Here is a 25,711-nt window from a genome sequence, read left to right as displayed (position 1 = left end):
ATAGCTTCCTCTGTGGCACTGCTCAGAGGGGTGTCGGTGGAAGACATCTGCCTGGCAGCATCATGGTCCTCCACCTGCTCTTTCGTCCGGTTTTATCTTCAAGACATTTCACGCCCCTCACTCTCCAGTTCTGTGCTTTACGCACCCCAGAGTGCACACTCTGGTGTCGGTTAGTATGTCTTGTCTCTCTATCTCAGTCCCCAGGCCCTCAGTGGGCTCACTGAGTGCTGGGCACCCTCACCCCTCCTTATGCGCTCCCACTGCCTGCTGGTGAGTTAACAGCTGTGAAAATGGTCAGTCGGAGGGAAGAAGTCCTACAGTCGCCGCTCTCTTATGGTATGATTGCGGACGTAACTGAGGGCACCATGAGAGCGATAAAGTACCAACTTTTTGGCCCACTCACCGGTGGGCATGGACTATACTGCTTCAGTTGGCGCAAGCGCGCAGGTATTGGTTCATTATGCTACAGCCTGAGGGCTGCGCAACATAGTCATAGAATCTGGAGTTACAATAAGTAACCATCATTATACGCAGGCTGCTGGACAGATCTCAACACAGCTGTCGGTTAAACGAATTCCATACCATCCTGCCCAGTAACTTTTTTTCTTTGCCTCCATGGGTAAATCAAGTGTATTTTCACTGCAAACAAGCTAAATGAATACAGTATTATCAGTATTCTTGACTTTGCCTGCATTGTAGTATCACACAGCAATGTAATTTATGTCATATCTTACAGAATTGATATGATACACAGTGAAGTGATGCAGCCCCTCACCCAGTCATGCATTGTTGTTCTCTGCTATTAACAGATGGCTTTTAACTTTATTTTTTTTTTACTCCTGCCCCTCAAAAAGTTTGAGTCCACCACTGATTTTTACTGTAAGAAACATTTCTTTAATATATTAAAAGACTGCAGATTATGTACAAAAATACAATGTTTAGCAATTTCCAGTGAAGGCAGGAAGCAGACATTAAAGACAGAGTCATGTATCCACTGCTGGACAGATCCCAATAGAGCTGTGTTTGAGTCAAATTCCATACCGTGCTTTACCGTGAGTAAATTGAATGCATATCATTCCTGGTCTACAGTTCTTGAAAATGTGTGGAGCATTATGTCGGGAGTAAAAGTCTGGACTGGTCTCATTACTTGATTCAGCAACCCAATGCATACTGACTGCCACAGTCCCGTTATGGAGCATACCTAATATAAAATAGGCACACAAGCATTTGCAAATCGACCAGACATCATTAATTAGAGCATTTCTTACTAGAGGACCAAAGTTATATGACCACTGCTGCTAGCTCTTGTATCATTTGCAGAAATCCTGTGAAGCACAGATACAGCTGGGCAGAGACCATGGGTGGTGCTTTCCTTTTCAAACTTTTCCTCCTTTGTCGTACCCAGACGGGTTGTGTGGTGCAGCCAGATATTCCCTCACTTTCCTTTTCACACATTAATAATCAAGTGTGTTATTGAATACAGTATGATGTGCATATATGTGGCTACAGTTTTTAATGTGCAAAACAAACAAAGCACCTCAAACTGAGGTTAAGAGGACGTCCTCACATAACTGAAACAAATGTCGACCAACTCCAGAATCAAATATAAACTCCACAAATCAAAGGTAGACCGTCGTTATAAAAAGGTATAGTTTTTGATCCTTGTCTTTTGTGTTTGGAAAATGGGCTTGAACTAATTTGTAAATATGGTCAGAGTAACTCATTAACATGCATATACATTACTGATAAGGAGATTTAGAGAAAATGAAATGACACTAAAATCTAATTTACCAGAAAATTTAAAATTTGTTTATTGAACTATGTTTTTATTGAATTTTAATGGTGTGATGTGTTTTCACTGAAAATAAGCTAAATGAATACAGTATTATCAGTATTCTTGACTTTGCCTGCATTGTAGTATCACACAGAAATGTAATTTAGGACATATCTTACAGAATTTATGACATAGCTGGACAATTTTTACAGACAGGGATATGATACACACAAATTACTATTCTAAATGAGATGGAACTAGAGATAATTTGACATAAGGCAACTTTGAGCAATTTTAAGCAATGAAAGAAAGCAGATGTTAGATGAATCCTTAAGAGCTATGTATCCACTTCTGGACAGATCTCAACACAGCTCTCAGTGAGGCGAATTCCATACCATCCTGCCCAGAACTTTGAGTCTTTGCCTCCATGGGTAAATCGAATGTATCGTGCCCCTTTTCCATACTTCTGGAAAACATGGGTCATCTAAAAAGTAAATTATTAGTGAGTCAAGAGTCATCCTTCAGCTGTCTACCTCCTCTGAACTGTGTATTAATCAACACCTTTGTATTTACCTGCCTCCACTGCTTATTGTTCCACTGCTCAATGTAAACAGTTTCCGGAGCAAAAGTCTGGATTTTCCTCTTTGCTTGATTCAGCAACTCTACACAGATCTCATATTCACAGCTACAGTCATATCGTGGAGCATACCTAATATAACAAGGACACACAAACATGTACATGAAGATCGGAGATCAGTTGTTACTGAGCCTATAAATATTATTCATCGACCTTGTAATGCTTTACCTTCTCATTTAATGTGAATTAAGAAAATTATAAACAGGAATTTAAGTGACTGACAAAAGTATTCACTACATTTAACATGACTCCTCTAAATAATCACTGGTTCAGCCAATTGGTTTAGTAAGTCAAACAATTAGTTAATTAGTGATGAAGTGATCACTTGTGTAGTGGATGTATTTCATATCACTGTACAGTAGTATAAATACACCTGTATCTCAAAAGTCTACTTTCTAGTACCGTGGCCAAAATCAACATCATCAAGAAAAACAACACTCAAACAACACTGCAAAAAGAGATAGCAAAAGTCCGGGGAGAGAAAGAAGAAATGTGGCCAGTTAAAACCATCATTGAGAAATCAGAGGAATGTGGAATGTGGTCTCCCTAAGTGCAGCAAAATACAGAGAAAGCCTGATGAAATATGCAAGAGAACTGCAATTCGGGAGACACTTGTTACCCAACAAGTCAAAACAACAATGTTGTCATTGATCAGTTTTTAACGTTCTCACCAATCAGATATTTTGATGTCTGGTTGGAATTGATCCATAAATGATGGGTTGTAACCCTCCTTCTCCAGATCAATCAACTGGGATTTCTTGCACAGGCTGTGAAAAAAATAAGCTTTAGACACTGCATTATATGAATGTAGCATTTACTGCTGTATGTTTTCTACATCTCTCTTGGTCAATACTCACTGATAAGAGGTCACAAAGTTTTTCCGGACTTTCTCGTTTGGATGTGGTTCAAAAATGCCTTCTACTACCCATTTATCACCACCATTAGCTATTATCTCCCAACCGTTGAATTCTTCTACAAAAAAGTAGATTACATATTATTCCAAACTTGTTCAGCAGGACCACCAAATGTTGAAGAAAGTTAGCTTTCAGGTTTCTTACGTTCTGCTCTTGGATTCTGGATAAGATTTCTTCTCTTCTTGCACAAGAAGTAAAACAGCCTCCAGTCTCTGGGTATTCTGGAAGGCACACGGAGGTGATATCCTTCTCTTCTGCACCTTTCCCTCCACAAAGCTTCACTGTCAGCCACTTCTTTCCACTGACGGCAAACCAACCGACAAACATGCACCACCTGATTGGGAGGAAGGTTCAGGAAGACTTCCTCCAGGATCTCCACAGGAATACTGAATAACTGATAGAGACCAAAAAGGACACAGATAGCTCACATACTGTGTAGTAGTGCTAACAATTTAGCTCTATAGCATTTGAAATAAATATTATTGATTAAAATCTTAAATCTGTATCAGATAACACAAACTTTTGATAAGTGACAAGTGAAGATTCTTAAAATAACATCTGCACAGATGTGAACCCCTAACAGAGCAACAATGAATTACTATATATTTGTACATTTGCATAGTTTCATATAAATCAGATAATTTATATACAGCAGCAAACTAACTGCCTTTCATTAGAATATTTATCTATTTCATGTAAATGGAGGATAAGCATTTTAAATGTCTCTGAACAAACTGATAAAACTTATGAAGACTGAGTACAATATTTATTCACTGTCTGGTGACCTTTTAAATATACTTTGGACCTTCACTGTAGTAAGTGTGGTAACTGTCCGTCTTGACAGGTGCAGGTTACATATCTGGAAAGAGGCCATAAACTTTTACCCATGAACATATTGTTGCTTCTTTCGCCTTATTGATTTTTATTGATCATATTTGTATTGAACGTCTCGTGCAGTTAACCCAAAAAGCATGTTTGTAAATGAGCATGTCTTAAAGCTAAATTACCAAATAAACACTACCATGGTGTTTTTGGTGTATTTTAACGCACTGACGATAATCTTAACACTGTAATTCAAATTCCAGCCTTGTTGAAGGAGCATTTTGCTGTGTCGACATGCTCACCACCGATCGGCTGTATCACTTACGGACACTAACGGTGACCACCGACACTAAACCCTTCTACTAGGTGCAGACCTGTGCAGCTCTCTGAGCATTTATCTGGGGCTGAAGTCCCGCAGCGAAGCTACTTACAGTCAACGCGGCTGAACCGGAAGACGTCGCCCGTTTTGACGAAGAACTCTGAGTTGTACCCATAGCTTTTCTCTTCATGCCTGGAAACAACCCAGGCCACTTGTGAGCAATGCAGCCAGAGGTCTTCGCCAACCCCCCGTCGACGGGTTCTTCGTGGATTGACTTATAAAGCTAAAGCTACAGTATAAAACGTACTGCAACTGTCTACGTCCGACAACACAAAACAAGGAATTGAATTAAGTGCGAAAGACGTTAGACACTCGACGTAAAAGCAGATTCGACTAAATTTACCTCTGACTCTAGATTGAATAAATGACTATTCAGTTCCAACCTACTTATCTGACACATTTTAGAAATAACGGAATCACTTTCGATTTTAACGCTGCACATACGTCATGATCAACATGTTAAAGGAGACGCCCGAGGTTCTTCTCTTGATGATTTTTTTGGCGTTCTCCGTGCTATAAGGTGCATTACCGCCATCTTCCTACTTTCTTGTGCATTTCAATAATTTGAAGGGAATTCAAAACCATTCCTGTTTCCGTTCCTCCACAATCCAATAAACTCTTTAAATGTGTTCCTCCTCCTTCTTGGTTTCCGATCATTTAACATTTGTTCCGTATTTGCTGTGTACTTGCTGCACTTCATTATCACATGCTCCACTGTTTCTACTGCTTGAATACTATAATACCTCCCATGTGGATGCTTCCCTATGTGATGTAATGTGTAGACTGTTTTCAATTATTAACCTAGCTACTATGACATCTTTTTTTTTCTGCCCCTCTCTTCGTTGCTTCCTTCCTTTCATGCTTCCAGTAGTGCTGCCATTCTCCATTTAACCCCATTCACACCAAAGTCTTGGACAACTCCTGTCTACTTCTAGCATTACCGGAGCAGAAGCCAATTCATGACACAGAATCTCCTGCTTGGCCTCGGCTCCTTCTATCCACCCAAAACATTCACAAAAATTGAGGTCCTGCTTTATATTTCTACTCTGTGAGAGAGTATTACCTTCAATAACAATATTATTATCCACGCAAAACTTGACTTTTTCTCTTCTTAAACACATGGAGCTACATGCCAATAACCAGAGGTACGGTTCTTGTCAGCTGAGACTGAAGGCAGGGAGAGTTCAGTTGAACAGCATTACAAAGTGTTTTTAGTCATAAAAATACTTATGAAAAAATACATATAATGGCATTGCTTTTAATACATGTACATCTTACATTGGACTTGACTGCTTAACGTTACATTAAAAGTGCAGGTTGATGCAAACTTAACTTTAACCATAACATGACAATAATCCACATTAAGACAATACTAATCTTCATCATCAGAAGTAACAAAAATGGTCGAGTTTACAAGAGTTACAGTAAAATAATAACTGAATGTGTTTTACTCTTTTTGCCATTTTAAAAGAAATGAATTTCACACAAAAGCGAAAACTGCCAGTTATGTGCAGGCTGCTGGACAGATCTCAACACAGCTGTCAGTGAGGCGAATGCCATACCATCCTGCCCAGAACTGTGTGTCTTTGCCTCCATGGGTAAATCGAATGTATCTTACTCCTGGTCCATAGTTCTGAAAAACATGGCTCATCTGAAAAACAAAAAAACAAAACAAAACATGACTTACACTAGAGTTGTCTTTGAGCATCCTCTGAACGTCCCTGCATCAACAATTATACCATAATCTTTACATACCTGTTGCCAACTTTCATTATTCCACTGCTCAAAGTAAACAATGTCAGGAGCAAATTTCTGGACAGTATTCATCCTTTCATTCAGGAGCTCTACACAGATTTCATATTGACAGCCACAATCTGATCTCGGTGAATACCTACAGTAGTGTAACACACAAACACAAACACACAAAATCAGTTGATTATACCTGCTTGTTATGTGTTAGTTTGTAGATGTTTACTCTTATTTCATGTTGCCTCCACCTCAACAAAAATCTGGTGGCTCGCTTCCATAAAAACATAATATTCTACCCTCTGGCATTACTTCACTTCCAAGTGGCGACGTACAGCAAACTCCTTGAGAATGCCTGAGGGGATGCTAAGTTTTGCACTGATCAAAGATCAACGGCTTTCGGCGTGTCACTTCAGGGGTAAGTCTAATTATCAGTTTATTATTATGAATAACTAAGAGTACTTTGTTTGTATTCTTCTCACCAATCAGATATTCTGATGTGTGGCTGGAGGTCATCCATAAATGATGGGCTGTAACCCTCTTTCTTCAGATCAATCAGCTGCACCTTCCTGCACATTCTGCACAAAAAGAGCATGATTAGCTATAGTAATATATACAGTTAATTTTACTGTTATTAAAAAAACAAATTTTTTGGACCTTTGTTAATGAATACTAACCCGTAAGATGTCACAAAGTTTTTCTGGACTGTCTCATCTGGATGCGGCCTTCTAAGACCATGAACTGCCCATTCATTGCCACCATTCTCCAAAATCTCCCAACCATTCAGGTCATCTATGAAAACAAAGAAGAGGGGTGTGTATTCCCAGAACACAGGCCTACTTGTGGTTTATCAGAGATTCCAAAGGTAGAATAGGAGGCAGAGCCTTTAGATATCAAACCCCTCTCCTCTGCAACCAGCTCCCAGTTCAGTTTTGGGAGGCTCTCTATTTTTAGGACCAGGGTTAAAACTCTTAGTTTTGATGGAAGTTTTTAGTTAGTTACAGTCATGCTGCTTTCTAACTTAGAATGTTGCTTCTTGTTACTCTTTTCGTTGCACTCTCCACTTTTCACTCACCCAACTAGTCAAGACAGACGGCTGCCCGTCCTGAGCCTGGATCTGCTGGAGCTTTAAAGAGTTAAAGAGAGTTTTCCCTCCCCACTGTTACCTCGCTTTTGCACCAGGGGGGATTTGTAGGGTTTTATCTACATACCTGTATTGTACTGACTTTATTGTGTAAAGTGCCTTGAGATGACTTTGTTCAATTGAATTAATTGTATCACTCTAAATAAAGGTAAATGGTAATGGTCTGCACTTATATAGCACTTTTCTACCTATTGGCACTCAAAGCACTTTACACTGCTTCCTATTTACCCTTTCACACTCACAATCACACACACACACAGTCATACACCGATGGGGGAGCTGCTATGCAGCTGGCCAACACTCACCGGGAGCAACTAAGTTGGGGTTCAGTGTCTTGCTCAAGGAAACTTCGACATGTCACCGGAGGAGCCGGAGATTGAACCAACAACTGTGAGATTGGTGGACAACCCCTCTACCTTCCTGCGCCACAGTCGCCCCCGATAATGTCTATATCACCACCAAATGTGGAAAGAAGTTGGTTTTGTGGCATTTTACCTTCCCCTCTTGGATTCTTGAGAAGATTTCTGCGATTCTTGCAGGAGAAGTAAAACAGCCTCCAGTCTCTGGGTGTTCGGGAAGGGTCACGGAGGCAATATCCTTCTCTTCTGCACCTTTGCCTCCACAAAGCTTCGCTGTCGGCCACTTCTTTCCACTGCCAGCACACCAACCGACAAACACACACCACCTGATCGGGAGGAACATTCAGGAAGATCTCCTCCACCACCTCCACAATGATATCTGGCTGTAAATGACAAGAGCAAACAAAGACACAGGTTGGCTTAAACTCTACATAAGCAGTTCAGTTTCCCAGCACTTATTATGGAGCCATGACTGACGTCCTACTGAAGAAACTGACAACAATAAAAAAGGCACGTGAGGCAGTAACTGTTTGGCTTAGTCTGTATTAGTTTGTTTTAGTGAAAATACAATGGCAACAACGTGTCTGTATGTGCACCGTGTCCACAGATTTCACATTGAACTGAACGGGCTAAGGAAGAGAGAGTGAGAGCTACACTGAATCCACAACGCTCTGACTCCTACCCCGGACAGTGACGTTGACGGAGCCGTTTTACGAGTCCACGTCTCCTCTGCTGGATTCACCTCTTTCGTCTCCATTCAAAACGTCTTCAATGTCACTGGGTCATGTCGCGCACTACGTGGGACACCGTCAACGCGGAAACAACCAAAGTTGTTTCGATTTGGTCGTTTCGGGTTTTTATTTTTCCTTTCTTCCCTTTTCTTTATTTACAAAGAAGCCGTGCGGTTCATTTCTAAAGTCGACGCATTACAGGCTCATTATATATAACAACGCAATATGATATTTCACAAGATAATATATTTAGACATATATACTTATACGAGTTTTATCTTGTTTCCATTTTTATTACCGTTTCCTGTACATGCGCAGGAGGTAGAGCGTTCACCCATCCCGCAGTTGTTGGTTCGATCCCTGTCTCCTCCGTTCACATGTCGACGTGTCCTTAAGCAAGACACTGAACCCCAACTTAGTTGCTTCCGGCCAGTGTTGACCCCATCGGTGCGTGTGTGTGTGTAATTAGATGATTTGCTTCCATGGTTAGGGTCCACTTGTCCCCTTAGAATGAAGACTCACTTATCAGTGATCACCTTCTTCCCGTGATGGAGTATTACTAACCTGTTGACAGGTCTCTTGCAAGATGACAATTCCCCAATTAATAGTTAGGGGTTCGTGAATGGCCAGCTGAACACTTAAAGGAGACTCTGGGCTAAAGTGTTATATTCATCACCATCATAACAGCAAATGGGGTTGTATCTTGGAAGAACGGTGTTCCATCACTCCAGAATCACTGCGAAAGAGAAGCTGTTGTTTAGGACGCAATTATGTTTTACTGTCACTCATCTGTGTGTATATATATTTACTGTACTTCAGACAGCAAAAGGTCCTAGGTTGAAACCTAATTTATTACTATAATCATTTATAAATTATAAACTACAATCACCAAAGTAGTTAACATATCTAACCTTCAAAGGATTCCATTCCTATTCATCATATAAAGACCTTTAAATGTTTAAAACGATGTGGTTTGATTGGTTTCAATGTCAAATCTTTTCATTTGTCCCTGCAAAACCTTAATCAAACTGCAAAATACTTTTCAATGATTGAACAAAAGTTGCAACAGAGTACAGACCAGTGTATCATTCTTGATTATAAACTGATAAAATTGTCTTCAGATTATCAATGTTATTCTTTTTATTATTATTGTAAAGGCAGAGCTGCATTAAAGAAAAAAAGCTCTGGCCTAGTGGTGCCTCCTGTTAATCCACTCCTTTCTATTCATGGCAAACTGACAAACAAGTGAAGGTCTGAGAAGATTTAGGTATGTTATAAATATTCTCTTAGAGTTATAAAACAACAACAACAACAAAAAAAAGTGGTTAAAAGTGCAAAGATGTTAAACAGCGTGAGAGAGTGATTTTTTTAATAATGTGGCAAATAAACAGAGGTGCATTGATGTCTTTAATCACACAGGCACTGCAGTTTGTATACAATACAGTACATGGAACGTGATCATAAATTACAACCCATAGCAAAAATAATGGACACCAAGGAGTCTGGGAGACCTGGAAACTAAGATGGTAGCCATTGATTTTGGCGTCACTTTAGAATTTCAAGCAGGCCACAACCCTGTCCATGAATACTGAATTAAAATCAATCCAGTCTGATGGTTTTACTCTGCTCTGCAAGTTTAAATGAATATAAAGACAAAAGTTAAATGCACAATTTCTGAGTAACAAGGACTTATATCCATGTCATGTCTAAAACAGGTTTAGCCATCTCCTGTCTAACAGCTGAAAGATGTGTCTTTTTGGTCAGCGGCAGAGCTCCTATGTGTCTGCATCAATCCTGTGAGCTGTACAAAAGGAAGGAAAACAAAGAAGTCAGGCGTCATGCTGCTGAAAAGCCTATGTAGGTGTCAGGTAACATAGATCAGTAGCAGATGCTCTCAAAGTGAAGATAAAATATAGGATGTGGACATGTAACCTCAATTATCACAGGGGCGGGACCAATCGTATAGCATCTAACAAATCATTAACCTGCCATGAAAAAGTCAAACATTACAGATACTGGGGCAAAAACACAACACATCCCGGTATAAGGAGTTATTGTTCCGTATGATAGACCAAGGAACTTACATTGCTTGGGTATCCTGAGTGGCTCCGTGTCTCCTGACAGGACTTGATGCATGACTCCGCGGAACTGATACAGCACCTTCAGGCTCTTTTCCTCCCCCACACAGGGGTCATAGAAGCCAGGGAGTCCTGACTGGAAAGACAACGCAAGTCATGCACCAGAAACAGAGTGAGTCATCATAAAGTATGTTGAAGACATCATTTTGTGACACCATAATACATGTAATACATACTACTACATACAGTGTCTCGATCAGCCTTGACAAGTGACATGAATTACATTCATTACATCTTTACAATGGCATCTGGAAGTGGGTGGGAAACATTAGTCAGCCAGAGAACATTCCGTCCCTTAAGTTGATAGTTGGTAACAGAAAACATGGGCAAGTTTGAGGATTTAGCAACTTTAACAAGGGCCAAATTGTATTATTAGAGGGCTGGGTCGGTGCAACTCAAAACTGCAGCTCTTACAGGATGTTGTAGTTCTGCAGGGGTCAGGACCTAGCAAAAACACTCCAAGAAGGGAAAACTAGTGAACCCTCAACGAGGTTATGAGCAGCCAAGGCTCACTGATGCATGTGAGGACCAAAGGCTGGCTTATGTAGTTCGATCCAGTAGAAGAGCTATTGTAGCTGAAACTGCTGAAAAAGTTAAAGTTGGTTCTGATAGAAGCTGTCAGAACACACAGCGCAGCACAGTTTGTTGCATTTGCGGCTGACCGGCAGACGAGCGGTCTTGGTTCCCATATGGACACGCATCCAAAGGTAAAAGCGTCTACGGTGAGCAAGTGAGCATAAGAACTGAGCCAATGGAAGAAGGTGGCCTGGTCTGATGAATCACAATTTAAGTCATGTGGTCAGGCACACATACATTGTTATTCTGGGAGAGTGATGAGACCAGGATGCACTGTGAGAGCCAGATCCATGGAGGCTCCATCTCACAACTTAATGGGCTAAAAATTATCTGCTGCTGACATTTTAGTGTCAGATACCAAAAAACACTTTCAGAGGCATCATGGAAAGGGGAGACCTACTCAGTATAAAGTGGTTATATTATTATGGCTGATCAGGATAAGCATGTGTTTTATACCAGCAAATGCTTTATGAATAGATACAATACCATTACAGTTGAAAAATGTACATGTTCTGGATAAACTGATGTACTTGCCTTTGTGGTCTCTGTAAGAATGAGTTTAGAGTCTTTCACCAGACACTGCAGTGGCACAGTCACATCAATGACCTTTGCCCTCTCGTGTTTTCTACTGTTGTCTGTAACAAACTTCCCATACCAAGCATTGAGAATGATGAGACCTGATTAAGGAAGAAGCATCAAGGATAATGTTAATCAACGGTATTTTAGTATAATTTAGTAATTTCGTTTACTTTAATGTAGTTCACAATGATCACTATTTTCTATTACTACAGTGTAGACCCTTAAAAGTTCAGGGATGACAGACAATATAAACACATTTTGGGATGAACTGATACTGGAAGCCCAACACAAATCAGCCCTTTTAATGTAGAATAGTTAATGCTGCCTTCTTACAACTGTAGCCTTACAATTAATAACAGAAGCAGAGTAACTTTTGACATGTACTTTGAAGGACATAACACCATTTTAATTACGAGCCCCTTGAACAAAACTGTAGCCATTTCATGGCATGTCGTGCACTGAATTAGGAAGAGCAGCTGTGTCTATTAACTGATACTTTATAAGAGCAAAGTCTATGGGACATATGATGATACTAAAATCAAAGCAAATCTCCACAGTGACAGGTGTCATAAGCCAATTACCATTTGCTTAGCCCCACAGGTGAAAAAGTGAACCTATCAAAACTAAAAAGCCCCAATTATCACCAGTCTAAACAGAAGCGGGAGGGACAATAAAAAAATCCACAGAACTCCATTTATTAACAATTTTAACCAAGCACCCATGTCTCTGCTTAAAACACACTCCTATTATTGACCACAAGGGCCCACACACTAGCCTATCTTTCCTCAAGCACACAGTCCTTTTTAGACTTTAGTGAACTGCCCCAAAACATCACTAAATCGTTTACTGAAATTCAGTGAAACAGCTTTTTTCTGCTACAGTTTAATGTGTGACATGGGTAGATAGTGAAAAGTTAAACAACAGAGAATGATGGGTTTATATACTCAGATACTGACACTGTATCTCAGAATTGGCACTTAGATGTAATTCATATTTAATCAGGCAAAGCTTTCCTATTTCACCTAATATCATATTTATCATATTTCACCTAAGATGTACAAAATAATCTAAGAAAATCCAACCATTTAAAAGCCTGCTTAAGAAAACATTATTTCCAAGATAAGCTTATCTCATAAATATTACTGATCTTACCCATTCTTGATTCCTCAGCTTCAATAATCCTGCGCACAGACTCCTGCATAAGCAAGACCTTTAGAGATGTAAAAAGTCAAACAGGAGGAGGAGAAGAAACACACAAAGAGATTTCACATCATACGGATTATACTATTGAATTTTACCAAGAATTTTTAATCTTATTTAATCCCATCTCAGCCCCTTCGTCTGACTGTTGTGTAATATTTCTTGACATCTCTTAACAATGAACCACAACAGCTGCATGTAAACCTATAAAGTACTCACAGCAGCCTCTGCCTCCTGTTTCTTCCTGGCTATATTAGAGGCCGAGCTCTCCCGCTGCTTCTCCAAGTCTCTGTTGAGTTAGAAATAAAGTGAGCTCATAAAATCTGACCATAATAATGTTTGTGGTGCTGCTTCCAATAATTTGTTTTTGCATGAGTCGACCAACTTAAAGCAAAGGGTTCTTACTGTTCTTTCTGAGCTTGCATGTAGGGTCGGATAATAAGCTGCTGGATGGCGAGGTAGAAAACCAGCGGTCCAACTGTGGCATAAAACATCGCACTAGGTAGGAGTTGGTCAGTCAGGTGAATGGGGAAAAAATAAGTCTGGCTGGCTCTGTTTAACCTGCAGATAGAGAGGTGTTTTCATTTAATTCTAAATGACCACTGACGGGCTGCAAAAAGTGGTCACTCCATCCATTCTTTGCAGGGACTTCTGTCTGACACAGGCATAATAATAAAGATCACACATTCAAACATGAGAAGAGTTTAGGATTCTCTTCGCCCCAAGAGAAAGTAAAGTTGATGTCATCCTTTGTTAACTGTTCGGGGTTATGTGCACCATCTGAAATTTCCCTTGGCTTTCTGTTGAGTTGATGATGGAAAGTGTTGCCATGGTAGGTCAGTGCTGCTGCAGTATTAGCTCAGTGCTGCCTTACTTTTGAGAGTACTTCTGTACATCAGCAGTTTGCAGACTTGTGAATTAGCACATCTTGTACTAAGCCAGTGGGAAACTATTTATCATTATTAGTTTTCCACCATTGCTTGGTATTGTGGTATAATTTCTCCAGGTAGGGTCTCTTTTTTTAATCTTCATCTCTTTACTGTCAATACATCAAATTTATACAACCGCTTAGCCAAAAAAACAAAACAAACAAAACATACAGTAAGCAATTCTAACCACTTTACTTTCTCTAATTAACACACAACCATACTGTCAGACAGGACAGCGAGTTGTATGCTGACAGTTTATTGAGTTACACATTGTTGCTGCTGTCTGCCTATGAATGTATAAATATGATGAATATACTCTACATGGAAATATACTCTACATTAAGAATCAGATCTCAGGACAAACTAGCATCTCAAATAAACACCACTAGCACAGACACAATCTGTAGACGTTCTTCAACCGGCTGATGATGTTATGTCTTGACTCCTGTGGCCACGATGATAACAGCACAGTGAGGAAACCTACATCAAAACAAGAAATTGAACCCCTACTTACTTGATCTTGAGGGAGACTCCTTGGGGCACTCCCACACTTACGGTAGCCCCTAGGACACTGTGTCGACTGATCTTCCTCTCTGCACCGTACTCTACCACAGTCCCAAAGAAACCTGATCTGTAACAGACAGATGCAGTTACTATCTCCCTAGTTTTCTTGAATTTGAGCTGTCAGTTCTTACATAAAAATGACTAATAATGCTCACTTAAATAAATTGACTGAAATTTGAGTCGCTGTGCAAACAGATTCACACAAAAATCTCATTAGGAGCTGCAGAAGGGATCTTAACATGATTACTCTCTCCAAATAACACATATTGCCCTTCGACAACATACTTTACTGAGCCCTTAATCTTTGTCTGGTCTTCATCCTGGAACTTGTACTGGTAGCTCATCATCATAAAAGTGTGAGGAATGCCAAGCTGCAAAGACAAAACCTAAATGATCATTTTGGCAACAACACTGACAAGCAACAACTGATTTAATGCTGTCTTGGCTAACATTAAAGTAAAATATAACTGCTGGCTGCTAACCTGCATTGCGAAGGTGAAATGGCTGCTCTTGGTGTCTCTGACTATGCTGGTGTTCATTGAAGACTGGATTCCCCATCGCCACTGCAGATAGCCCATGGTGTTCTTATCCAGGTGACGGGCCAGCACTGTGGTAATCCCAGGTCGTACGCCTCGAGATGAAAACTGGAGACCACACTGAGCAGTCACAAAGCTGACACAAAAGAAGGGCAAAAAACACTTCATTGTTCATTTTGGAGTGAAACAATAGATTTATATATTATTACGTATATATTTTCTCCTCCCTTTCTACACATACAATCGAGGCGTCAGGTTACGGAATATCTTCATTCCAAGGAGAGGTCCGTGGGTATCTCCAGCACCTAACTCCACCTGTGTACAAAAAGATAATTGATCATATTTTACTCATGTTGTACATGAGTGCAGTGCATGCTGTACCACACAGAGACAGAGAGGGAAAATAAATGTGTGTGGTGCCCATTGAAATTGCAGCATACCTCTCCCCATCCCTTAGCTGAGGTGACTCTTCTCAAGGCCAAGTTAATGGTTCCACCCCCATTTCCATTGTGAGTTGACAACGAGCCAGACAAAATGGCTGTGTCTCTTGTGGTGAGAGGAGCCTGCAGCACAACACATCAATTTCCATACATCAATAAGAGACTCGACTGAGGCTTCTGATTGTTTAATCCAAAACACAGCATTTTTAATTTTTAAAGAATTCTGAGCACCCTGTCACCTCTATGGATTGTGATATGTGCATCTTGCTGATTTCCACATGAGGGACACCCCCTCCAACCATATCTTCATAGTCCTCCTCATATCGGTCGAAAAGGTCTGTGGCATCAATTCCCACACTAATCGTTCCCTGGAGTAGACAAGTTCCAAAAATAATGGCTGTGTTAATTGCTGTGCAGTATTAAAAAAAAAGAGAGACAAACTTAATGGCTGGTTATCTTCTGCTGAATATACCTTTGGGTTGGTCCTTTGCTGAAGCCTTCTCTCCTCGCGCTCTCTCTGAAGACGCTCATACTCTTCTCGAATTTCTGCAGGGGTTCTTTTCCTTTCCACCACCTGAAGTAAAAAGATTTACAAGTGCATTCACACAAAATGCTATGTTTTGCACTGTAGAGCATACAGCAAACATAAATGATGCCAAGTGAGAACTATTCAGAGCAGAGCATAAAGGAAGGGAGTATACTATTGGAATTCCTAAAAAGATAATGTCAGGTGCAAACTCAATAATACATTACAAGCTAATTTGTTATGAACATGGTTCAGCAAAAAACAGCCCTCTATGGAAACATTTAGTAATGTTTATAAAATACAGCTAATTGAAAAACAGTTCTCTAAGATTTAATTTGATAGCCTTTTATTAAAGGTCACACTGGTTTGGATCTTGCTGTGTGTGTGTTTATGTGCACGCACTGATGTTAGAAATTGTTAGTGCAAACTGACAACAATTGACATGACATTTATAACAAATGTATATATACAGTATTTTTAAAATGCATGAATTGTGGTTGTGTAATTTAGAACTCAACTGAACCTGAATCAGGAACTTGACCTTACAGGATTTATTTTCCTTTATTGTACATTTAATTTTAAATGGAAAAATTTGTATTTTTGAACATCGACCTACACTCAATAACCCATAACGACATACTGAAAACATATTTTTAGAAATGTATGCAAGCTTCCTATCAGGGGAATAGAAGGAAGGATAAAGCCACAGAGAGGACTGTGAAGAAATCCTACTTGTAAAGTACATGAAATCTGAGCCTGGGGTGAAAGCTCATGAGCAGGAAAATGATCCAAAACAAACAGCCAAGACAACATTGGTGTGACCTAAGGGAAAGTCTCTCACTGTCCCAGTTACCCAACCAAAGCTTGTTCTTTAACCCCACAGAACATCTGTGGAGAGATCTGAAAAAGACAGTTCACAGACAATTCCCATCTTGTCTGAGGACTCAAGGCTGTAAGTACTAAATTAAGGCTCTGACTACTTTTTGGAAATTATAATTTTTTTAAACTTTTTGATAAATTTGCAAACATTACAAAAAAAAACAACAACACAGTTTTCATCTTGACTCTGTGGGTTATTGTGTGTTGGTTGCTGGGCAGAAAATGCATTTATTCCATTTAAGATTAAAGTTACGATAACGTGAAATGTCTAAATACCGAAGTAATCTGAATACCTTCCAAAGCAACTGTACATTTCTTAATAAACTGTCAATTTTAACAGTGGTTGTTGTTGCTAACAACACGTAGTGGTCCACAGACTTACCTCCCACCCCTCAACATCGAGTCCTCGCTTGCCATAGATGTCATAGATTGCTCGTGCTTGTGGGTCACTAAGTACTAGAAAGAGATGAATAATCCCCAATATTATTAACAAATCTTTCTAAATACTACTATGAAGATCATTACTGCATTTTTGTGTGTAGATTCAAAGACTGACAATTGCATGATTTGACCAGTGCTTTTCTAACCTTCGTATGCTTCATGTACAAGGTTAAAAAGCTGTTCTGCTTGTTGCTTGAGTTCAGGGTCCCGGTGTTTGTCTGGATGATACAGCATGCATAGTCGCCTGTATGCTGCCTTAAGCTCGTCCTGTGTAGCCTAAAGCACAAAAGTAAAAGAGGAACATATTATAATACTATAAAGGGTATTTTTGAATGAAAATTTAAGATTTGATAACTGTGCTGTAAAATATACTATAGTGGGATAAATATCATTTCAAACCTCATATGTAAGAGTTATGTATGCTTTGTGAAAAACAAAGTTTGGCCAGCCTACTAAGTCAGATTGTATAGTAACGGCTCCTTTGGCAGATTACACCTTTAAAATCATTTCTGTAGTCAGAGCTGACTCTTTTTATCCTGAATTCTGGAAATTTCAGTCCTGCAGCTAACATCAAGTTCTGAGCTATTCCTGGATGCACAGTTTGAAGTCTACCCATTATGCACACTATCAGTGATGTTCAAGTCGTCTCAGTTTCCTTACTGACCGCATAATATCTGTAAGCCCAATTTGCAGATTCCTCCTTCCAAGCAGTCTTTCTTATATTTTAATTCAATTTAACATTTGAAGGAAGTTTTATTGTTACAGTTTGCTGCATAGGTTGCATTAGTTTCTTCCCAATGAATAATAGCATTCAGTGGGGTGAATTAGATATGATCAAATTTATTCTTGATTAATAGTCATATAAATATTAAAAGTATAACTAGCGTTAGTTAAACGTTATTCACCCTGTTGCACTACATAATCCTGTGGTAAATGGTCTGCACCTTTATAGCGCTTTTCTACCTATTGTTACCCAAAGTGCTTTACACTGCTTCTCATTCACCCATTCAGTTATGCTACACATTGATTTTGCCTACTAAAATGTATTTGTATTTAAACCTAATGTGCTATAAATATAAGATTATCATGACCGAAAGCATCTGAACCCCTGGCAGGACATTACATGTTTATCGTTTAATGTGATAAACAGTAGTGTGACATGATAAAGAGCATGATGAAGTACATGTGCAGCTGTTAGCTGCTGTATTTAGCACTATCCACAGTACAGAAGGCAATTTAGTAACTGCAAAAAAAAACAGTTTGTTCATGGTATCTTGAGTTTAGCACAAGCTTGTCCACCTTACTTTGATAAGTGACTCTTTCTGATTGAAAGGTCAGAACGCCATAACCTGTTGTGTGTCTAGTAAAGTATCCAGCACAGAGTCATAGCAAAGAAATCAATGTCGACGGTCACAAGCTAGCTGCATAGCTAAAGTTAAATCAGATTATACGCTTAACCAGTGAATAACATCCAGAGATTATTGACAGAATAATTAATACATGCACTTGCACAGCCACCTATTCGGGTTACAGCTCCATACTATACCTCTCTCCTGACATTTAGCAGGGAATAATAATCATCATTGGCGATCTCATCATCATCCAAGGCAGACGCCATGTTTACACCCGGTCATTGCTTCCTCGTGTCATTTACGTCACCAAGAGACTTCTCTGTTGCCCCCTTGTGTTTGGGATGAACGACGGCACTGCAACTATATTAAAGGAAGATATGATATGATATGATATAAAGGATTATTGTTATTGTTGTTGTGCTTCTTCTTCTTGTTCTTGTTCTTGTTCTTTTTCTTTAACTTCTTCTCCCTACATTTCTTCTTCTTCTTCTAACAACTTAATAGGAGCGACACAGCCTCCTATGCTTCATAGTGTGATTGTCTTGTTTGTTCTAAATACTGAAATTCAATTCAGTACTGAAAGTGGTATTTCCCAAAATAGTTTTTACACTTCTGAATTCTGGGTCTTATACATTCCTCCTTTATTGCTGTCCTCTTGGTACCTTTACAACCCATAAGAACATGACTTCTACCTGACATGTCCTGCATAATCCTTTAGGCCACGGACTTGTTCACACTGCATGTGCATTTTATTTTAAGGATTTACACTCATAGGTAATGTTGGAATTCTAACTAATAGTGAGACATAGATACTCTAATGATGTGTGATGTGCTTGCAAAGTAAAATACAGGGTTACATTTTCACTGCTGCTATTCAATAATTCATAAATCATGTTTAAAATTACTTAAATAGTATAATTACTTAAATGTGTATCGAATATGATTTATTAATTGGGATATATGTAGGCTCCTTAACTTTTCATTTTTTTCAAAAGAAAAAAAACCCCATTTGAATATAATATACCTTATTTTGTAGGAAAATGAATATTGCTTACATGCCTAATTCCAAAGGGATAATGTCTGCATTATATCCACCTAGGAGCAATTTAGGGGAGGGTTGAGAAAATCACTTCACTACATTAGGTCTTTCATTAGTGCGTTATTACTTTCTTTGCAATAACAACAAGCGGTTGACTGTACAAGGAGCACAGGCAGCAGAGGAGCTGTCCTTTCAGCACCACCACCTCAAACGCCCTGGATTTCAGCACGCACGGCCACCAGCATGTTAATACAGAACCAAAGCTATCCTCAAGTGCTGTGGTAGACTTGCAAAAGCAAAGTCTATTAAGCACAATGATCTGTGATTAGATTGCCCAAAGCTATCGTGTAACTGCGCCATAATAACAAGCTGAAACCTTGATGCCATAGTAGATTATTAAAGTAACTTTATCAAAGGATATATGCTCTCCAGATCTGTGGATCAAATCGGTTTCGGTGGACATCACTACCTGCCCATGTGGTCACATAAGATTAAGGATTCACATTTCTTGGAGATCTCTGCAGGCCTTAGTAACCTACTGTGGTACCAGACATCAGTGAGACAATAAACTACAAGGGAATAAACTAGTATACAAACATTCAAATGAACACTGACATTTGCAGCTCACTGGTAAGAGAACAACTACTGTTCCATATGCCTCAGATGTTTTGTTCTTTATGTATATAGCTTGGAAACCAGTGATAAGACTGAATGATTATGTGAAAAGGAAACTATCATATGGATGAAACAAGTCAGACCTTCATTATCGTCTTTGATTATCTATTTCTGTGGGTGTTTAAATAGTAATGAAGGTTATGGGAACCATTAGTTATCTGACCTAATATGAACGCACGAAACGGCGGTTTAACACTAGTTTTGCCACTCAAAACAATAATTTTTAATTTTTCTCTTTTTAACTTAAGAATACAATATGTATGTCACCTGCTCAACATTAAGTTATTTGGTTTCAATGTAAAAACGCGACCTTTCTCAGCTGTTTTCCATTCAATGTAAAAAACAAAACAAAAACACAAACAAAAACAAAACAAGGTGTCAGTACCAAGGTGAGGGGAGATGCGTTTTTCATCCTAGAGCTTCTCCGCCAGTCACCGTCTCACAGCCAATGGTGAGTTCTCCTCCGCCGGACCGACTCGCCGCCTGCTCCTCCGCTCCCTCCTCGTGCTGTCCTCGCCGTGCACGCGCGTGGTACCCACGGTCGTGAGAAGGAGGAGGATGTTGCGCGTGAAGGGGAAATGGCTGCCGAAAACAAGCCGGAAGGTAAGAGAAATATAATGGGATTAATTTACTGGTGTGACCGCTGTGTGATGTTTCGAACAGTTCCAAGTGCGTGCGGAGGTGAGACACGCGTGTGGAGAAATTTTCAGCTCCGCCGTTTTCTTCCGAATGTAGAGGAGCTAAAACGTGGAGACATCACCTAGCCAGCTAATATTAGCTTGCATTCTAGCCAGCTACTATTCCCGTCGTAGCCCACATTTAAAACAAGCCACGGGGACAGATAGTCAGCGTGGTGAAAGTGCCGCGTTTGGGCTTTTATTTTGCTCCGTATCCTTGTCAAAATGCGAGGAATTCAAGTTGTTCACAACAAGGCTAAGTTAATGACAGCATGTCATTGGCATCGACTAACTTCTTCTCTTATTACCCAGCTTTAGGAAGCGACTCGCTTGTCTCACCGTTAGTTTATCAGCCAATACAGTTCGCTTCTGTATCCGCTATTTGACGACAATATCTAATAATTCTGCCGCGTCTTTTGCACTTGTATGTACAAGTGTAGTTTTTTTTTTCTCTTCAATTTTTCCGTATTGGAGAGGGTCGTACAGTTGCTCTTTGAAGCGCGAGAATTTTCTTGGCCATTCAGCAAATAGTGTTTACGTGTCCGAAGTAATGTTTTTTAATGAGCGAATGCCGTTCTTTCGAAATGCCAATTATTAGGAATTATTAGTCTTGGCCTGTATTTTGCTTGTGACTCGGGCATGAAAACCTTGTAATGCCCGCTCCGCTTGCAAAGCCCTATCGCACTTGAAATGAAATGCCATCACACCAGAGGAAACAGGGAGGAGGATGGAGAGTAGGTTTTTCAGCAGCCTCCCCATTACACTACTTTACACACAGGACGAAATGATGACTTTGAAAACCTCCAAAAGCATTTATTTTACGGGTTGTCATCTGAAAATGTAATGCATTAGACTCATTTTCTTTTTTCATGGAGTAATTTAGGCTGCTGCAAAGTATATCTGCACGAGATCTCATTCGAGTTCTCATTCAGATAGACCCAATGGAAATTTTGGGTGAGTAATTAAACAACGCCTATATGAAAGACTTCTAGTTTTTCTAACTTGATGGCAGCTTTCTTCCGTTAAGACATTTTTAACAAGACTGTAAGTAAGTTATGCTTGAAGTCTGTATTTCATGTGTGACAAGGATGAAATTCTTACGATAAAAATAGGGACACTTACATTTTTATTTGATGGGCTCTCACAGAGAATACTTGAACTTTTTAACCTCATGTGCATGTTTAATTCTTTTTTTCTTGTTCAGGCTTATGTAAATCTTCTCACTTAGCCTGTTATATTCTTAGATGTGACTTTAACTTTGATTTGCAGAATGGAGTTGATTGATAAGCCATTACAGCAATGGGACCCTACTCTTGCATTGTTTAACTTGTGGTATTTTTAATATTTCATGATTGATCTTGACCCTCTTAGTGTAGCAAAAGGGTCACATAGACGTTAGAATTGGCTGCATAATTTTAAAGAGAGAGGGAGGGAGAAATATATTTTTTTACATAAATTGTCAGGTCCAGATGTTTCTAAGCTCTTCCTAGTGTTTTGTTGCAGGTTTTAAAATGAACAGCCTTTTGTCACAGTCTGCAGTTCATAACCTCAAACACAAATTCTTTTTGATGTAGAATTACTTATAGAATTAATGTTTCAAAAGACTGTAAACAAATTACCTCTGTCCATGTGAGGGGAAAGATAAAGCTTTGGGATTTCAGTTGTTTGGATGTCAGTGTGCCAACCAGTAAAGCAAGTCCCACCAGGGGGTGCTATTGAGCTACAGAAGCACAGGTAATATACTGTGTGAAGAATCTGTCTATGACTAAAAATGAAGACATCTGGTTTTATGATAGTAATGACTTCACTGTGGTGTAGCCATAATGTATTCATCTACGTAGCTGAACTTAACAAATATGCCTGAGTTATTCATCTTGATGGCTCTTCAACACTGCGAGCTCTCACTGAAAACCCTGACTTGAAAGTCCCATTGCTGAGCAGGTTAAGTTATTTTCAGTGTTCCTGTGAGGCCGGTCAGTGGAAAAAGGCGGAGGAGGATGAAGGACAGCATAGAGTGAGAGTGCTTCATATCTTCATGTAAATGGGATTAACTTAGCTTAAACATAGAGCTGTCATGCTGAGTCTTCACCCTTCCTCCATCCAGCTTTTCTTAGATTTGGCTGTCCATTGATGCAGAACATGGTTTTCCAATGTACTACGTCAGTGTTAAAGTTTTTACATGACGTGTTCCTGAATGTCAGATTTAGCCATGAACAGAGCTGAACAACGTTTCCTTAACCTTTTGTCCTTGTGGTATGCAGGCAGTGCTGATCTCTCTTAGTTGTTTGTCAGGTCGTATGATGGGCCATAACAATTGAGGGTTACATTTTGTGTTAAACCCAGAGGCCATGACCCAGTCTCACTCAGTGCTGTAATGTTTACATCCTGGGGTATTTCTCTCCAGCCTAACTGATTGTCAGGGCTCTTGGGGGTATTTTTTTTTTCTTCACACACATAAAAAGCAGTGTGGGTCTGTTACTTTAAGTACAAGGCCTGGAGGGCATTGAAAAGAGGGGCTTGATGTGTCTTACACTGAGACTGCTCTGGATAAAACTACAGCAATGGTCTTTTGAATCTGTGCCAGAGTAGAGGCTCAAACAAATATTGCAGTCCAAGAGCCAAATATGAGAAATGAAACAAGCGTTTTTGTAAACACAAGCTGCAGTAGTAGAACTTTTCTGAAACTGAGACATAAAAGTGTAGCAAACTGAGTTAAAGGTAAATCTTGATGTTATTTTAATACAATTTATTTTTTGTAGACAACACAAATCTGAAATTTAGATTCAGATAGATGCAACTTTCCTAATACAGTGCATAAAACTCACACAGGTGTTTTTCATAAAATCCACAAGTCTATGGGTAATGCAGTTTGAATGTTAGTGACAAGAGAGACCATCAACAAAAGTTACTTTGTAAAAAGTAGTAAATAAAGCCAATAGTCTTAGCTGTGGAGGAAGTAACATTTCCCTGTTATTTTCAAGTCGGTGCAGTTAAAACATATCATGATGTTACCATTTCACTCAAAGTTCAGGGTGAGGCTGCAGGAAAACATCAAGTAAGCATGCAGTCAGCCATTAACTTACAAAAGTGCTTGTGCAGCAGTGGTACAAATATTTCTCCGCTGTTTTGTAAAGAAGGATGAATTTAACCTCCCGGTGATGTCGGACAGCTTGCTCTCCGAGTTTTGTGTTGAATCAGGCACTACATCTTTTTTCAGCCTTTTAATTGAATCAGTGAGGTGTGGATGGATAGGACCCAGGCCTGGTCTGTGGTTGCTGAGACGTATCATTCCTAATGCCCGCCTGTAATAGACCTTTACTGACTGCTTTGCACCACCTCCACTGATTGATTGTATTGATTCATCCAGTTTACCACTGATGCAATGTTGTTATTGACCCGTATCAAACTGGGCCAATGCTACACTGACCCTTATTACTGGCCGTTTTTCTTCTAGGGGCAAAATCATTTAGTTAATAGAGAATTTCAAAGATTAAAATAGGCAACAGACAAATTCAATGTGATTTGATAATGTTAATCTGTCTGCCCAACAGCTCCTATATGTTATAAATGTATTTTAATAAACTGTCTACCTCCTGTTGATATTGCTTGCATGGGGAGTTTTCTTAGTTACTACAAGCTGGGAGAATGCTTCTGTTCCTCGATTTTCTCTACTTTTCTCTTTGCCTCCTGAAGGACTGAAGAAAGTTCGTAATCCGGATCGAATGTACAGATCAGCAGTGTGTTATGCTGGCCATGGTCCACCTAAGAGTATCAGTGATGACACAGAGATGAACAGTAAGAGTCAGTTATTAATACTGCTGGCCAATTTATTATTCATTCATTAATTCATGTATTTACTTCTTGATTTCATCCGTCCCCATGCCCCTCCTTTTTTTATTCTCCTGCAACACAACACCCCTCTGGCTGCTCTGTTGATTGAAGTGTCTGCTTTACGAGATCATGCTGTCAATAGTTGAAGTGTTGTCGTTAACTAAGAGTGATTGTTTCAGGTTGAGGCCAGGGGATCAGGAACTAAGCAGACCCTCAGAGGGAAAGCTTACACTTTGAGCCATCAATTACGGCCCGTACTCGCCTTTTCCCTGCTTCCCCTAAAACTGTGTTTGATAAGGGGCAAAAAAAAATCTGCCCAAGTTTACGATATATACTCAGCACACAAAATCAAACGAAAATTGTACATGACCAAAATATTTATACATGGCTGAAAAGAAATAGCATCTGATGTTACTATTTTCCTTCAAATGAATTAATCTTAGCTTTTGCCTCCCTCTCATTACAGTTTTGCTCTATGGGATATGTAGACTCGGGACACAGAACAAAGGCAACACAACATCATAGCTGAGTTTTTTTATGACTTGTAAAAACCAGCTTCTATGGGAGCCGCGTCACAGTGCACTTGCAATTCTGTGCACAACTGCTATTTTTTGTCACAACCAAACAAATCAGTCAGAAATGTAGGCCAAAGTCTGGTTTTATTTGTGCTTGATTTTCCCTTCATTTCTCTTTAGAGAGCGTGTCAGAATTGTAGCCTCTGTCTTAAATATCCTCTGGAAAGCAGATTGTTTCTCAGCAGAAAGAAGCCCCTTCACTGTTAATGAGTCCACCAGTTTCACTGCTGGAAGACTCTGTTGATCTA

The 25,711-nt window shown here is 39.6% G+C and overlaps 4 protein-coding genes across 13 annotated transcripts in view; 1 reads left to right on the top strand and 3 right to left on the bottom strand.

Moving 5' to 3' along the window:
• Window positions 1-845: 845 nt before the first annotated feature.
• On the bottom strand, window positions 846-5,006 carry LOC137140080 (F-box only protein 6-like). Its single transcript, XM_067528172.1, has 6 exons — window positions 4,579-5,006; window positions 3,470-3,719; window positions 3,269-3,383; window positions 3,083-3,178; window positions 2,348-2,483; window positions 846-2,258 (listed from the first exon to the last, which is right to left on the bottom strand). Exons 1-6 carry the CDS (start codon window positions 4,654-4,656, stop codon window positions 2,112-2,114), a joined length of 822 nt encoding a protein of 273 aa, XP_067384273.1. The 5' UTR covers window positions 4,657-5,006; the 3' UTR covers window positions 846-2,111.
• Window positions 5,007-5,770: 764 nt separating this feature from the next.
• On the bottom strand, window positions 5,771-8,743 carry LOC137139478 (F-box only protein 6-like). The gene is made up of 6 exons (XM_067526783.1): window positions 8,458-8,743; window positions 7,912-8,158; window positions 6,950-7,064; window positions 6,755-6,850; window positions 6,282-6,417; window positions 5,771-6,177 (listed from the first exon to the last, which is right to left on the bottom strand). Exons 1-6 carry the CDS (start codon window positions 8,530-8,532, stop codon window positions 6,031-6,033), a joined length of 816 nt encoding a protein of 271 aa, XP_067382884.1. The 5' UTR covers window positions 8,533-8,743; the 3' UTR covers window positions 5,771-6,030.
• Window positions 8,744-9,894: 1,151 nt separating this feature from the next.
• Window positions 9,895-19,018, bottom strand: dnajc11a (DnaJ (Hsp40) homolog, subfamily C, member 11a). 2 transcript variants are annotated; one of them, XM_067526781.1, is made up of 16 exons: window positions 18,861-19,018; window positions 17,461-17,590; window positions 17,256-17,329; window positions 15,941-16,042; window positions 15,708-15,836; window positions 15,469-15,591; window positions 15,270-15,343; window positions 14,975-15,164; window positions 14,778-14,863; window positions 14,443-14,559; window positions 13,405-13,560; window positions 13,219-13,288; window positions 12,952-13,009; window positions 11,751-11,897; window positions 10,591-10,716; window positions 9,895-10,307 (listed from the first exon to the last, which is right to left on the bottom strand). In XM_067526781.1, the coding sequence occupies exons 1-16, from the start codon at window positions 18,930-18,932 to the stop codon at window positions 10,282-10,284; spliced, it is 1,680 nt and encodes a 559-aa protein (XP_067382882.1). In that variant the 5' UTR covers window positions 18,933-19,018; the 3' UTR covers window positions 9,895-10,281. The 2 variants fall into 2 exon arrangements, with proteins under 2 accessions (XP_067382882.1, XP_067382883.1); XM_067526782.1 differs by lacking the exon at window positions 9,895-10,307 and adding an exon at window positions 10,334-10,491.
• Window positions 19,019-20,808: 1,790 nt separating this feature from the next.
• camta1a (calmodulin binding transcription activator 1a) overlaps window positions 20,809-25,711 on the top strand; it is a 269,527-nt gene continuing 264,624 nt past the window's right edge. For 3 of the 9 annotated variants that reach the window (XM_067526780.1, XM_067526775.1, XM_067526770.1), the window contains exons 1-2: window positions 20,809-20,983; window positions 24,751-24,852. In XM_067526780.1, coding sequence (XP_067382881.1) covers window positions 20,959-20,983; window positions 24,751-24,852 — 127 coding nt within the window. In that variant the 5' untranslated portion in view covers window positions 20,809-20,958. The remainder of the gene's footprint in view (window positions 20,984-24,750; window positions 24,853-25,711) is intronic. The other 6 variants (XM_067526771.1, XM_067526769.1, XM_067526773.1 and 3 more) reach the window with 4 other exon arrangements.

This window comes from Channa argus, chromosome 13, assembly GCF_033026475.1.
Source record: "Channa argus isolate prfri chromosome 13, Channa argus male v1.0, whole genome shotgun sequence".
Taxonomy (NCBI): Eukaryota; Metazoa; Chordata; class Actinopteri; order Anabantiformes; family Channidae; genus Channa; species Channa argus.
Note: the sequence above shows the minus strand (reverse complement) of the source record. Positions and strands in the feature narration are given on the sequence as shown.

Bases quoted from the DNA above. Each gene is read 5' to 3' on its own strand.
- dnajc11a (XM_067526781.1), bottom strand. From the start codon at position 18,932: ATGGCGTCTGCCTTGGATGATGATGAGATCGCCAATGATGATTATTAT. The intron at 14,560-14,777 runs GTATGTTGTCGA...TGTCTGTTACAG, and splicing joins AAGATTAAGGGCTCAGTAAA to ATCAGGTTTCTTTGGGACTG. The intron at 10,717-11,750 runs GTACATCAGTTT...CTTTCCAGTCAG, and splicing joins TACAGAGACCACAAAGGCAA to GACTCCCTGGCTTCTATGAC.
- LOC137140080 (XM_067528172.1), bottom strand. From the start codon at position 4,656: ATGAAGAGAAAAGCTATGGGTACAACTCAGAGTTCTTCGTCAAAACGG. The intron at 2,484-3,082 runs GTGAGAACGTTA...TTGTTATATTAG, and splicing joins GACATCAAAATATCTGATTG to GTATGCTCCACGATATGACT. The intron at 2,259-2,347 runs GTAAATACAAAG...TTTACTTTTTAG, and splicing joins ACAATAAGCAGTGGAGGCAG to ATGACCCATGTTTTCCAGAA.
- LOC137139478 (XM_067526783.1), bottom strand. From the start codon at position 8,532: ATGGAGACGAAAGAGGTGAATCCAGCAGAGGAGACGTGGACTCGTAAA. The intron at 6,851-6,949 runs GTTAGTATTCAT...CTTTTTGTGCAG, and splicing joins AACTTTGTGACATCTTACGG to AATGTGCAGGAAGGTGCAGC. The intron at 6,418-6,754 runs GTGAGAAGAATA...ACACTACTGTAG, and splicing joins CACATCAGAATATCTGATTG to GTATTCACCGAGATCAGATT.